The sequence below is a fragment of the Thamnophis sirtalis genome, unplaced genomic scaffold (genome assembly GCF_051295495.1).
Source record: "Thamnophis sirtalis isolate CommonGarterSnake01/CBP01778 unplaced genomic scaffold, rThaSir2_p1.2 scaffold_4, whole genome shotgun sequence".
In the NCBI taxonomy this organism is placed as follows: Eukaryota; Metazoa; Chordata; class Lepidosauria; order Squamata; family Natricidae; genus Thamnophis; species Thamnophis sirtalis.
In genome coordinates, this window is record NW_028261384.1 from 134677305 (window position 1) to 134693200 (window position 15896).

At 43.2% G+C, this 15896-nt stretch overlaps 1 gene segment (V, D, J or C); it reads left to right on the plus strand.

The window, feature by feature from the left end:
- The first annotated feature begins 5062 nt into the window (after positions 1–5062).
- LOC148046740 (Ig heavy chain V region-like) lies at positions 5063–7556 on the plus strand. The segment is given in 2 exon segments: positions 5063–5102; positions 7243–7556. Coding segments are annotated over 2 exon segments (354 nt in total).
- The last annotated feature ends 8340 nt before the right edge of the window (positions 7557–15896 follow it).

Sequence of the window (15896 nt, forward strand, 5' to 3'; positions counted from 1 at the left end):
TAGGAGGTAATAACTATACAGGTTTGGTCCTGATTTGCTGATGATGTTTTATTTTCAGGATGCCATGCAGAGGTTCAGTTGGTGGAGACTGGAGGAGGTGTTGTAATCCCTGGAGGTTCCCTTCTTCTAACCTGTAAAGCATCCGGATTCAACTTTACTGATTATACAATCCACTGGATCCGACAGTCTCCAGGAAAAGGGCTGGAGTGGGTGGCAGGTGTTAGCAAACCAGAAGGAAATAGTCAATGGTATAACCCCAAAGTGGAGGGATGATTCACCATCTTTTCCTTTCTTTTTCTTTTTTCTTTTTTCTTCCTTTGTATGGGATATGCATGGGATACGCATGTGATTGGGCGAATGGTTCCACTTTTATTGACTTATCTGCTGTATTTTGTGTTTTAATTATCGTGTGGAGACTGCTTGGGTGAGTGAATGAGTATGTGTGCTTCGGAGGACCTGCCGGGGGTCATCGGGGTGGCTGGGGGGACCATGGCCACGGGAGTGGGCCAGAGCATTACGGTCGTAACGGGGAGGGGCAGATATGGCGGGTACTTTAGGGCTGGCCATTACCGGGGAAGGAGGGTTCGCTATGTCACAGAGATCCCTCCTTCCGGCCCTATGAGTTCCACTCTGAGGCCAGATGGCGCGAGTAATCAGGACCCTGGTCTGAGGCTGTTGTCGCTAAATGCCAGATCTGTTGTTCACAAGGCTCCCCTCGTCCGGGACTTAATTTTAGACGAGAGGGCAGATCTGGCATGTATTACTGAAACCTGGCTGGGCACGGAGGGAGGAGTCCCCATCGTAGAGATGTGCCCAGACGGATTTCACGTGCTTCACCAGCCGAGAGCCCAGGGAAGGGGTGGCGGTGTGGTTATCATTATCCGGGAGTCTTTAGCACCTCATAGGATCCTTGCTCCGGAGCTTGTCAGGTGTGAGTCCCTGCTGGTGAAGTTGGACCTCAAGGGTCAAGTGGGTCAAGATTTGCATCCAGTCATGTGGTTTCCTTTACTTATGGCAGCACTATCTAACAACCAAAATTCCAGAGCATAAGTTGAAGAATGCTTGCATCCAGACACTCTATATCATCATCTCTTCTCAACTAAATTTCAGTACACTTCTGGACTTCACCTAATATTTATACAGCTCCCCGCAGGTTTTGTGCAAAGCCAACAAGACTTTCACTTCCTATTTAAACTCTCCTTCTCTTTCTTCAGGTTCAAGTCAAGGTGAAAATCTAATTCCTTTTTCACAATGACACCCCACTCCTTAATTCTCATCATGCTGGCTTCCTTCTATAGAGGTTTGTAATTTGGACCATATTAAGTTTTTTTTTTCTAGCACTGAAGGGAATTTTATGACTTTATTATGGCTCTTACCCTCTAACAATCATCCAATTGTGCTTTGTCTTTTCTCATTAGGTGGCCTCTCCCAGATTTTCCTGACCCAGTCAGATGCAGCACTGAGGAAACCAGGAGAATCCCATAAATTGAGTTGTGCTGTCACAGGATTCAACATTAACAGCTACTGGATGAATTGGATCAGACAGAAGCCTGGCCAAGGACTGGAATGGCTTCTTTCCTACTACACATCTAGTAGCAACAATTATTCACCAACAATCCAAGGATGGTTCACTGCCTCTAAGGAGAGTTCCAACTTCTATCTTCAAATGAACAATCTAAAAGCCGAAGACACAGCTGTCTATTACTGTGCAAGATACACAGTGAAATGGATCTTAAGGGATCTCATGCAAAAACCCTTCCTTTCACTATTGAAATGTCTCTGTAGGGGACAGCAGAGACCTACAAAATAAGTTATGTAACCATCTGGAACAAAATCACTCGGGCAGAGAAGAGATGAAAATGAAAATGAAAAACAAAAATACCATTGAAGAAATTATTGCTCCACAGTTAGTGTGGTTGAACAAGTTTCACTCATTGGTTTCTAATTAATTTGCTGTGCTTTCTCAAATGTTCTTCTTCCAGGGCTAAATGACATCTCAAAATGTCCTCGTTTTCTCTTCAGGAATTCATTTCAGAAAGATTCCATGGATTTCCTCCACAAGAAGCCATATTCTTCATAAAATATTTTGAATTCTATGAAATTTCCTTCCCCCCTGTTTTTCCCCAAATCAAGTTTCATTTTGAGAAGATCTGCTAGATACAACAAAGTGTAAAAGAGAGATAAGCAGCATGAATTCCACCTCTCATTTGGAATGTTAAAAAAGAGCAACTGAAAATATAGAATGTTGGAAGTCTGATTCAGTTGTATTTCCCATCATTCTTATAATCCAGTGAATCAATAGCTGCTTGAATTGCTTACAAATATTATCTGCTGATTGCAAAGCTGTAAAACTGCTTCAGCTCTTTTTTCTTTTGTAACGATGATTGCTTAAATTTGTCAAAGCAACCTGTGCACTGATGTTTCCATTGCTTCTTCTTCAGCAGAAACTGAACCAATCATACCTTACTCAGCATCCAGTCAAAACTTCAAGCTAGTCCATACAAGGAAACCCAATAAATATACATCAAAATTATTTTCATTAAAAAAATACAGTAATAGTCTTTCAACTTCGAATGCTTCCACCTCCCTGTTTGAAAATTGTCAGAATGGCGGAGGGTCATGTAAAAGTTTTCTCATGTGACTGTTCTCCCCCAGAGTCAGGTTCTTCTGAGGTTTACTTTGCTGGTGGCTTTTCAACAGGGTTGGTCTTGAAGAAGATTTTAATCTGCATTGTTTGAGAATTTAAGGGGGATGCACAATTTGACCCTAATAAAACTTCTGTTGCGTTAGTAGCACTAGGGTCTGTTAGAAATTCTGTTTATATAACCACAAATCAAATAAAGTGCAAAGTCAACATGTGCTTTACTGCTTAACTGTTTTAAGTGTAACAGGAAACTGACCTTAAAACAAAAGAAAATAGAATATATACCATAGATCCAAACTTGTAAACGCTGCCATCTACGTCCTGAATACTACTGTATTTGTTACAAAAAAACAATACTTCGAAGAGCCAGTTATTACCTATAAAGCCATAGGATTAGGTTACTTACATTACTTCATTCTCTCTCATTTTTTCCTTAATGCCCATCAGTATTGGCAGTGTAGGCTTTCTTCAGGACAGTATCCAGATTCTAAAATTTGTGTCAAAAACCCAACTTAAAGGAACAACACTCCCCAGGAGATCTAAATGGCACTAAATTTATTAGCACTTTAAGAAATGAACAGAATGTCCCCACACATGTTTGGTTATGAGAGTAAAATGAATCTTTTGCTTAATTGTTTAATATCCATTTCAAGATTTAGACTAGGACTTGAATGATTTTTGGATCTCACAATTAATATTGTTCCACCTTGAAAAGGCATAAAAGTGTCCAACTCTTTAAATGTGGTGGAGACAATTACTGTTCACATGCATTTGCAGTCCCCATGAAAGGACCATGTCCTTATAATTTGGAGATGATGCAAATCAATTCAATCGCTTCATCTCCTTAAAAGCAGTTGTTGAAAACTTACATCTGCAGAGCCAATCACCAGTTAGCCTCAAGGAAAGGCAACATAAGTGGAGATATGCTTCTTTGGACTTTCCTCCTGTTCCTTATCCATCTTTCAGGTAGATCTTCTCTCGTAACAAAAAGTAGGAGGTTAAATGTTCCTGTTCAGATTTTGTCCTCAACCGCCCAGAGTCCCTAGGAATGGGTGGCATACAAATGCTAATAAATTATAATTATAATTATAATTGTCTGGTTCGATGTTGATGTTTGATTTTCAGGCTGCCATGCAGAGGTTCAGTTGGTGGAGACAGGAGGAGGTGTTGTAATCCCTGGAGGTTCCCTTCACCTAACCTGTAAAGCATCTGGATTCAACTTTACTACCTATTCAATCGACTGGATCCAAAAGTCTCCAGAAAAAGGACTGAAGTGGGTGGCAACAGTTAGCCAACCAGAAGGAACTAGTCAGTGGTATAACTCCAAAGTGGAGGGAAGATTCACCATCTCGAAGGACAATTCCAAGACTTCAGCGTATGTCCAGATGAACAATTTGAAGCCTGAACACTCTACCAAATACATATAGAGCAATAGTATTTTCCTTAAAAATATATAGTAATAGTCTTTCAACTCTGAATGCTTCCCCCTCCCTCCTTGAAATTTGTGAGAATGAGGAAGGGGCTTGTAAGAAGTTTTATCATGTGACTGTTCTCCCCCAGAGTCAGGTTCTTATGATGTTTACTTTGCTGGTGGCTTTTCAACAGGGCTGGTCTTGAAGAAGATTTTAATCTGCATTTTTTGAGAATTTAGGGGGATGCACAATTTGACCCTAATAAAACTTCAGTTGCGTTAGTAGCACTAGGTTCTATTAGAAATTCTGTTCATAGAACCACAGATCAAACAAAGTGTACAGTCAGCATGTGCTTTACTACTTAACTGTTTTAACTGTAACAGGAAAAATGTGATCAAAGCAGACAGTTCTACAGGAGATCAACTCTGACATTTCAGAAGGCCAGATCCTGAAGATGAAATTTAAATACTTTGGCGAACTAATGAGGAGATAATCACTGGAGAAGAGGCTAATGATGGGAACGATTGAAGACAAAAGAAAAAGAGGACCAGAGAGAATGAGGTGGCTGGATGTAGTCAATGAAGTGGCGTGAGCTAAAATGGGCTCTGGTGGATAGTAGAGGACTGGAAGGCCTGGAGGAACATTTCTAATCTGCATTGTTTGAGAATTTAGGGCGATGCAGAGTTTAACCCTTATAAAACTTCTATTGTATTAGTAGCATTAGCTTCTGTTAGAAATTCTTTTTATATAACCACAGATCAAACAAAGTGTACAGCCAACATGTGCTTTACTGCTTAACTGTTTTAACTGTAAGAGTAAACTGTTCTTAAAACAAAGGAAAATAGAATATATACCATAGATCCAAACTTGTAAACAATTTACTGCCATTTACTGCCTGAATACTACTGTTATTGTTACCCAAAAATACTTCAAAGTGCCAGTTATTACCTATAAAGGCATAGAATCAGGTTACTTACATTACTACATTCTCTCTCATTGTCCCATAATGCTCATCAGTGTTGGCTGTGTGGGCTTGCTCCAGGATGGTATCCGGATTCTAAAATTTGTGTCAAAAACCCAACTTAACTCCAGATGAACCATTTGAAGCCTGCAAGGATTTATTAACACACAGACAAGACCTTGGCAGCAATCCAGCACAGTCCAGGCCTTGGCAGCAATCCAGCACAGATGGCAACAATCCAGCACATTTGCCAACAAATGCCCCTGTAGTCAAGGCTCACCCACACAAAACAACAAAGTAACCATAGTGGCAGAGAAAGTAAAGAGGAATGGAAAATGAGCAAGACATTCCCACACTTTTCAGAAAGATTATGCCCCCAGATTTGCATGCCCCATTCGAGCCTCTTTTTTGCAATCTCCCAGAATCCTGTGTGAACTTCATTTCCCACATATTTTTCATTAAGTGTTTTGTTAAATGTTTCATGAAATGAAAATCTCCTGCTGCTTTTCCCAAACAAATTTTTAGTTTGGGAAGATCTGCTAATTACATTAAAGTATCACCTTTTGATGGCAAATCTAGATAGCAAATCTAGACAAGCATGCTAAAAAGCAGAGACATCTCTGTGCCAACAAATGCACCTCTATTCAAGGCTATGGTTTTCTCAGTTCCAATGTCTGGCTGTGAAAGTGGGACGATAAGAAACACTGAGCACCAAAGAATTGAGGCCTTTGAACTACGGTGCTGGAGAAGACTCCTGCTAGTCCCTTGGACTGCAAGGCCATCCAACCGGTCAGTCCCAGAGGAGCTCAACCATGACTGCTCTTTAGAAGGTCAAATCCTGAAGATGAAACTCAAATACTTTCGCCACCTAATGAGAAGGAAGGACTCACAGGAGAAGAGCCTAATGCTGAGAATTACTGAGGAAGAAAAAGAACGGGAAGATAGAGAATGAGGTGGCTGGATGGAGTCACTGTAGCAGTAGGCATGAGTTTAAATGGACTCCATTGGATGGTAGGGGACAGGAAGGCTGGGAGGAATATTATTCATGGAGTCGTGATGGGTCGGGCATGACTTCACAACTAATAACAACAACAGCAATCATCTTTAAATGGGCACGATGAATTCTCACTATCTTTTAGGAATTATTCCAACCCAATCCCACACACCCCCAAAACTCAGCAAATTTCCAGAATCTTGAAGGTCTGATTGTCAATGCTCTAACATGGGAAGTTTTTAAGAAGAGACTGGACAGCCATTGGTTTGAAATGTTGCAGGGTTTCCATGCAAAAACCTTTCCTTTTGCCACTGAAATGTCTCCAGAGAATCACAAAATGAGAGTTCTCTTTATTCTGGAATAAAAAATCATTGGGGCAGAGAAGGGATGAAATGAATATGCCAAATCAATAGATCACATTATTACTCCCTATTGTCATGGTTTCAACATCATTCACTTATTGGTTTCTAACTAGTTTGCTATGGTTTCCTGCAGATTCGTCTTCTTTCAGGGCCAGAGGACATATCAAAATGTCTTCCTTTTCCTCTTCAGGGATTCATTTCAGAAAGATTCCTGTGATTATTTCCATGACGAGACATACTTTTCATTAGAGGTTTTGTATTGTATGGAATTTGCTCTCCTCCTATTTTCCCAAGTCAAGTTCTGTTTTGAGAAGATCTGCTAGACACAGCAAAGTATCAATGAAAAAAAATCCTCCCATTTGAAGCAATGCATTTGCTTAAAAATCTAAAGATTCTGATATCAATCACTAAAAAGAATGGTTGAAGATTTGCATCCAGTCATGTGGTTGCCTCTACCTATGGCAGCACTGACTAACAACCAAAATTCCAGAGCATAAGTTGAGGACTGCTTGCATCTATATGCATCTCACTGTATATCATCATCTATTCTCAACTAAATTTCAGTACACTTCTGGACTTCATCTAATATTTATACAGCTCCCAGCAGGTTTTATGCAAAGCCAACCAGACTTTCACTTCCTATTTAAACTCTCCTTCTCCTTCAGGTTCAACTCAAGGTGCCAATCTCATTCCTTTTTCACAATGACACCCCACTCCTTAATTCTCATCATACTGGCCTCCTTCTCTAGAGGTTTGTAATTTGGACCATATTAAGTTTTTTTTTTCTAGCACTGAAGGGAATTTTACATCTTTACTATGGCTCTTACCTTCTAACCATCATCCAATTGTGCTTTGTATTTTCTCATTAGGTGGCCTCTCCCAGATTCTCCTGACCCAGTCAGATGCAGCACTGAAGAAACCAGGAGAATCCCATAAATTGACTTGTGCTGTCACAGGATTCAATGTTAACAGCTACTATATGGGTTGGATCAGACAGAAACCTGGCCAAGGACTGGAATGGCTTGTTCTCTACCACACATCTAGTAGCAGCAACTATTATTCCCCAACAATCCAAGGACGTTTTACTGCCTCCAAGGACAGTTCCAACTTCTACCTGCAAATGAACAACCTAAAAACTGAGGACGCAGCTGTCTATTACTGTGCAAGATACACAGTGAAATAGATCTTAAGGCATCTCATGCAAAAACCTTTCCTTTCAATACTGAAATGTCTCTGTAGGGGACAGCAGAGAATTACAAAATGAGTTGTGTAATCATCTGGAACAGAATCACTGAGGCAGAGAAGAGGTGGAAATGAAAAGGCAAAACAAAAATACCACGAAAGATATTATTACTCCACACTTAGTGTGGCTGACCATCTTTCACTCATTGGTTTCTAACTATTTTTCTGTGGTTTCCTGCAGGTTCTTCTTCCAGGACCAAATGACATCTCAAAACATGCAACTTTCCCTCTTCAGGGATTCATTTCAGAAAGATTCCTGGGATTTCTTCCATGAGAAGCTATATTCTTCATTAAAAGTTTTGAATTGTATGGAATCTCCTCTCCTGCTATTTCCCCCCAAAAAAGTTCTATTTTGAGAAGACGAGGAAGGTTCTTGTAAGAGGTTTTATCATGTGACTGTTCTCCCCTAGACCCAGATTCTTCTGAATGATGTTCTGGTAGTGAGTCATCACAGGGGCTACTCTTGAAGGTGATTTCTAATCAGAATTGTTAGAGAATTTAGAGGGATATGCAATTGGCCATGATAAAACATCTAATGTGTTAATTGCACCAGCTTCTGTTATAAATTCTGTTTATAGTACCACAGATCAAACAAAGTGCAAAGTTACCATGTGCTTTACTGCTTAACTGCTTTAACTGTAACTTAGAACAAAAGAACATAGAGTATATACCATAGATCCGAACTTGAAAAGACTGCTGTCTACTAATTGAATACTACTGTAGTTGCTACACCAAAATACTTCAAAGTGCCAATTATTACCTATAAAGCCATAGGATCAGGTTACTTGTCTTAAATCATTCCCTTTGATTGTCCCTTAATGCCCACCAGTACTGGCAGTGCAAGCTTATTGCAGGATGGGAACCGATTCTAAAATTTGTGTCAAAATTCCAACTTAATGAAACAACAGCCTCCAGATCTGAATGCCCCTAAATTTATTGGCACTTTAAGAAATGAACATGAAAGCTAGAATTTCCCCACACATTTTAGTTCTGAGAGTTAATTGAGTCTGGTAATTAATTACTTAATATCCACTTCAAGATTTAGACTGGGAGTAAAATGATATTGGAACCTCATGAATGGAAATGTTTGATCTTGAAAAGGCTGAGAAGCTGACAACTGTTTAATTTGGGAGAGGAAATTGTTAGGCATATTCAAGTCATTTGTTCATTACCAATTCTGGCTAGTACATTTATCTGAAAATGCCAACTTACAAGATAAGGAGTTAGTTGTGTTGACTTTAAGCTGAAAATGTTCACATGATTTTGCAGTCCCCAAGAAAGGACATCGTCCTTATAATATGGAGATGATGCAAATGAATTCAATGGCTTTCTCTCTTTAAAAGCAGATCTTGCAAAAATTCACCTGCACATATGAATTTAATATTAGGCATCATTTGTGCAAACCCTGTTTTCTTCAGGGCATTTATCTAAAAGTGCCAGTTTATAAGTAAAAAAGTTAGTTGTGTTGACCTTAAGGTGAAAATGTTCACATTATTTTGCAGATCCCAAGAAAGGGCCACGTCCTTATAATACGGAGATGATGCAAATTAATTCAAGTGCTTCATATCCTTAAAAAACAGTTCTTACAAACGTACATCTGCGGAGCCAATCACCAATTAGCCTCAAGGGAAGGCAACATAACTGGGAATATGCTTCTTGGGACTTTCCTCCTATTCCTTATCCGTCTTTTGAGGTAGATCTTCTCTCATAAACAAAAGTAGGAGGTAATAATCGTTCCTGTCCAGGTTTTCTCCTCATTCTCTGTTTGATTTTCAGACTGCCAAGCAGATGTGCAATTGGTGGAGGGGGTGTTGTAATCCCTGGAGGTTCCCTTTGTCTAACCTGTAAAGCATCTGAATTCAACTTTACTAATTCTGAAATCCACTGCATCCGACACTCTTCAGGAAAAGGACTGGAATGGGTGGCAGGAGTGAGCAAACCACAAGGAACTACTCAGTGCTATAACTCCAAAGTTGAGGGAAGATTCACCATTTCCAGGGACAATTCCCAGATTTCAGCTTATCTCCAAATGACCAATTGGAAGCCTGAAGACTCTGCCTTGTATTATTGTGCAAGGCACACAGTGAGTCCATTTGCTTTCTTCAATGTACAATCACTCCATTACTTGAGAGGAGAAACGAAGAGAAGAAAGCACAACCATTCATCCTCTGTCCCTGGAGGGCATCTTCCAGAAAAGACCAATTCTCATCCACACAATCAGGAAAGCAACCAGAGTGATAGAGAAAGTATAACATACAAGAATCTTGCAGGTCTGAATGTGAATGCTCTAACCCTGGATATTTCTAAGAAGAGATTGGACAGCCATTGGTTTGAAATGGTACAGGATCCCATGCAAAAACCTTTCCTTTTGCAACTGCAATGTCTCCAGGGAATCACAAAATGAGTTCTCCATATTCTGGGGGAAAAAATCACTGAATCGGAATAGGGATGAAATGAATATGCCAAATCAATAGATCCTATTATTACTCCCTATTGTCATGGGTTCAACATCATTCACTTATTAATTTCTAACTAGTTTGCTATGGTTTCTGCAGATTTGTCTTCTTTCAGGGCCAGAGGACATCTCAAAATGTCTTCCCTTTCCTCTTCAGGGATTCATTTGAGAAAGATTCCTGTGATTATTTCCATGAGGAGACATATTTTTCATTAGATGTTTTGAATTGTAGGGAATTTGCTATCCTCCTATTTTCCCAAGTCAAATTCTGTTTTGAGAATATCTGCTAGACACAGCAAAGTATCAATGAAAAAAATCCCCCCCCATTTGGAGTAATACATTTGCTTAAAAATATTCTCATATCAATCACTAAAAAAAAAATGGTTGAAGATTTGTGTCCAGTCATGTGGTTTCCTTTATTTATGGCAGCACTATCTAACAAACAAAATACCAGAACATAAGTTGAGGACTGCTTGCATCTATATGCATCTCACTTTATATCATCATCTATTCTCAACTAAATTTCACTACACTTCTGGACCTCATCTAATATTTATACAGCTCCCAGCAGGTTTTATGCAAAGCCAAAAAGACTTTCACTTCCTATTTAAACTCTCCTTCTCCTTCTTCAGGTTCAACTCAAGGTGCAAATCTCATTCCTTTTTCACAATGACACCCTATTTGTTAATTCTTATCATACTGGCTTCCTTCTCTAGAGGTTTGTAATTTGGACCATATTAAGTTTTTTTTTTCCTAGCACTGAAGGGAATTTTAAATCTTTACTATGGCTCTTACTTTCTAACCATCATCCAATTGTGCTTTGTCTTTTCTCATTAGGTGGCCTCTCCCAGGTAGCTTTGACCCAGTCAGATGCAGTGCTGAAGAAACCAGGAGAATCCCATAAATTGACTTGTGCTGTCACAGGATTCAATGTTAACAGCTACTGGATGGGTTGGATCAGACAGAAACCTGGCCAAGGACTGGAATGGCTTGTTTACTATTATGATTCTGCTAACAAGTATTATTCCCCAACAATCCAAGGACGTTTTACTGCCTCCAAGGACAGTTCCAACTTCTATCTGCAAATGAACAACCTAAAAGCCGAAGACACAGCTGTCTATTACTGTGCAAGAGACACAGTGAAATAAATCTTAAGGGATCTCATGCAAAAACCTTTCCTTTCGCTAAGAAAATGTCTCAATAGAGGACATCCAAGAACAACAAAATAAGCTGTGTAACCATCTGGAACAAAATCACTCTGGCAAGGAAGAGATGAAAATGAAAACGCAAAACAAAAATACCACTGAAGAAACTTTTGCTCCAGAGTTAATGTGGCTGAACAAGTTTCACTCATTGGTTTCTAATTCTTTTGCTGTGGTTTCTCAAATGTTCTTTTTCCAGGGCTAAATGCCATCTCAAAATGTCCTCCCTTTTCTCTTCAGGGATTCATTTCAGAAAGATTCCAGGGATTTCTTCCACAAGAAGCCATATTCTTCATAAAATATTTTGAATTCTATGAAATTTCCCCCCCCCCCCTGTTTTTCCCCAAATCAAGTTTTCTTTTGAAAAGATCTGCTAAATACAACAACTGTAAATCAAATGTAATGAGCGTAAATTCCACCTCTCATTTTGAAAATTGCGCATGTGCGAGGAACATGTCTGCCGAGTCCACCACTCTGGCGTCCGTACAGGGAAAACAGCCAAAAAAGGGAGAAATTGGCCTCAGAAATTGAGCTGGAGAGAGGCCATGGTATGAGCAATTTCCTCGGGGGCCTGGCAGCAGACTGGAGAGATATTGCTCTCCAAGGCTGCTTTTTGAGAAAGACGCCGATGCCGCCTGGAAGCCACTCGGAAGACGCCGCGACCCAGCTGGCGACCCAGCTGGCCTTGGAAGGCATCGGAGAGCGTTCCGAGCGTTCGGAGTGTTGGAGAGCGTTTGGAGTGTTTGGAGAGCGTTTGAGAGGCCAGGGTACGAGCGACTTCTTGGGGGTCCGACGCTGGCCGCGGACTGGAGATCCAGCTGGCTGGAGAGAGCTTCGACCTTCATCTAACTGCTGGCTGAGAAAGCCTCACCTCCCCCCCCCCCCCTCTTTCTTCGCTGCTTTGTCTGCCGTGACTGTTGTTGTGCCTCTGGTTGCTGAGACTGTTTGAAAACGCTGCGGCTCAGCTTTAGAAGACATTGTGACTTAGCTGCAGAGGGGGCTTGGGTTTCCCCGCGATTACCATTAGGCTTGGAGATTATGGGGACTATGACTATCGCAGGGCTGCTGTTGGCTTGTTAGACCTGGTTTGTCGCTGCAATTGGGAGAACGCTGTGGCTAAGTTTCTTGGAGGACATCGCCCCTGCGTTTGCTTGGGGAGTTTTGACTTAGCTATGATTACTATGACTGCCGCCCTGATTATATTAATTATTGTTATATTGATGTTGGCTGCTGCTGGCTTGCTACCCTATTGGCTCACTGAAGCCACTTCGAAAATGCCCCGGCTTAGCCGTCTGGCCCACTTTGTCAATGTGGACCAGGTGAAGGGGTGGCTAGCCTGGATGGAGGGGTTAGGGCCCAGGGTGATCGAGTGGCTAGTTCGTAACCACCATTACGGCTCTCCTGCATCTTCCCCCCCGTCCATTACCTTTCAATCTGCAACAGCAACAGCCGACTTCCCATCTTATTGGGTGTGCAAGCCCCCCCCCCCCCCCGGTTTGCCCTTTTTTGTGGCTGGGGGGTGGCTTCTCTGTTTGCCATCTTTATCATCCACCTTAGCTGGCCCCTCCAATTATGTTTCATCTTTATGGACTTAGCCCGCTGGACTTTCAGCTCTGCATCTCTCCCCCCGGACTGCGTTTATTATTGTGGCTTTCATCGCCCACTACTATCTCAGAAACTTTACCCTTGCCATCCCGACTACTATTCCTCCTACACCAGACTTTTGAAGAAAGAGGCCACTTTAGCTCCCCCACATCATCCCAGCTTGACCGGTCTATTGTGCTGTTACTTTATGGACTTTATGTCCCCACATGCGGACTGTTCACCTATTTTTTATCAGCTATTATACCTGCGCAATTTCTTTCATGTAAGTAGTGTGGATGTGTATGATTATAAGTGAATGTTCCCACTTTTAACCTGTGTAATTTTTCCCCTTTTATATTATACTGTTGTATTTTAAATTTTGTGGGGGTGTGAGTGAGTGAACGTTTGGGTGTGTAAGCGAGGATTGGGATGGGAACCAGGTTCCCCCACACTGAATGCTCTGCAGAAGTGCTGGGGGGATCTGGGCCCATTCCAATCTCAAGATGAATGATTCGAAGGGCCTGTCGGGAAATATGGGGGCTATGGGGGTGGGTGGAGGGACTACGGACACGGGAGTGGGCCGGAGCATTACGGTCTTAACAGGGAGGAGCAGATATGGCGGGGACTTTAGGGCTGGCCATTACCGGGGAAGGAGGGCTCGCTATGTTACAGAGATCCCTCCTTCCGGCCCTATGAGTCCCACTCCAAGGCCAGATGGCGCGAGTAATCAGGACCCTGGTCTCAGGCTGCTGTCGCTAAATGCAAGGTCTGTAGTTCATAAGGCTCCCCTCGTTCGGGACTTAATTTTAGACAAGAGGGCAGACCTGGCATGTATTACTGAAACCTGGCTGGGCCCGGAGGGAGGAGTCCCCCTCGTAGAGATGTGCCCAGAGGGTTTTCAGGTGCTTCATCAGCCGCGATCCCAAAAAAAGGGGGGGGGGTGCGGCTATTGTTATCCGAGAGTCTTTAGTACCTCGTAGGATCCCTGCTCCGGAGCTTGTCGGGTGTGAGTCCCTGCTGGTGAAGTTGGACCTCAAGGGTCAAGTGGGCTTGCTGTTAACGTACCTGCCTCCCAACAGCATTGCAGCAGCCCTCCCCTCGCTCCTCGAGTCGGTAGCCGAGCTGGCAATTGAGTTTCCCAGGCTTATGGTTCTGGGGGATTTCAATTTGCCTTCGCTCGATGAACACTCTGATGGAGCGCAGGAGTTCATGGCTTCCATGACAGCCATGGGCTTGACCCAAGTAATTCGGGGCCCGACTCACTCGGCGGGTCACATGCTCGACCTCGTATTTAGCTCGGAGCAGTGGAGTTGTGATCTTGGTTTGAGGGGTAGTGAGATCTTAACCCTGTCATGGTTGGACCACTACCTACTGAGGCTTGACTTTCAGAGACCAAACCCCCACTGTAGGGAGGAGGAACCGATTAGGTGGTTCTACCCCAGGCAACTTATGGACGCTTTGGGATTTCAGACGGAGCTTGGAGTTATTCCTGATACCCTCGTCCGCAGTCCGGCAGAGACTCTGGTTGCTGCCAGGAACTCAGCAGCGACAGAGGCTCTTAACCGGATTGCACCTTTATGGCCGATCTGAGGCAGTGGATCCAGGAGGGCCCCTTGGTTTACTGAGGAACTCCGGGAGATGAAGTGCCGAAAGAGACTCCTAGAGCAACGATGGAGATCCAGTAAGTCCGAGTCAGACCGAGCACTTTTAATATCTAGCATCAGAGCTTACCTCCGGGCAATTAGGACGACTAAAAGAACACACATTGCTTCTCTGATTGCTTCCGCTGAGTTGCACCCAGCCGCCTTGTTCAGGATAACCCATTCCCTCCTAAATAGGAGGGATACGAGTGATCCTTTGCAAGGCAGAGCTGAGGATTACATCCAATTCCTCGCGGATAAAGTTGCTCGGCTTCGGGCGGACCTGGACTCCAATAGCGCAGAACCAGCTGAGGCACCAAGGGATAATCTGGCAGGACATCACTGGATTGATTTTCAAGCTGTTACCCCTGAGGACGTGGACAAGGCCATGGGAGCTGTAAGTACCTCCACATGTGTACTGGACCCGTGCCCCTCCTGGCTGGTTGCTAACAGCAGGGAGGTGACACGGGGCTGGATCCAGGTGGTTGTTAACGCCTCCCTTTGGGAGGGGTTCTTTCCCCCTGCTCTAAAGGCGGCGGTGGTGAGACCCCTTCTGAAGAAGCCATCTTTGGATCCAGTCGTTTTAAACAACTATCGTCCAGTCTCCAACCTCCCCTTTGTGAGGAAGGTTGTTGAGAAGGTGGTAGCCTTTCAACTCCAGCAGTCCTTGGAGGAAACCGATTATCTAGATCCCTTCCAGTGGGGATTTAGGCCTGGCTACAGCACGGAAACCGCTTTGGTCGCATTGATCAATGATCTCTGGAGAGGCAGGAATGGAGGTTATGCCTCCGTCCTAGTGCTCCTTGACCTCTCAGAGGTTTTCGATACCATCGACCATGGTATCCTTCTGCGACGACTGCGGGAGGTGGGGGTGGGAGGCACTGTACTACAGTGGTTCTCCTCTTACCTCTTGGACAGGTCGCAGTCGGTGTTGGTCGGAGGGCAGAGATCGACCCCTAGGCCCCTGACGTACGGGGTACCGCAGGCTTCGGTCCTGTCCCCCCTCCTGTTTAATATCTACATGAAACCACTGGGTGAGATCATTCAACGGCACAGGATAAAATACCACCAGTATGCGGACGATACGCAGCTGTATCTGTCCGCCCCATGCCAACTCAATGAAGCGGTTGACGTGATGTGCCATGGCCTCGAGGCTGTTAGGGACTGGTTGGGGCTAACAAGCTTGTACTCAATCCAGATAAGACCAAGTGGCTGCTGTGCTTCCCTCCTACTAATTGGCCAAGTGTTTCATCTCTCAGGCTGGGGGATCAAACAGTATGTCCCTCAGACAGGTCCGCAATTTGGGAGTCCTCCTGGACCCACAGCTGACTTTTGAACACCACTTGTCAGCTGTGACCAGGGGGGCATTTGCCCAGGTTTGCCTGGTGTACCAGTTGCAT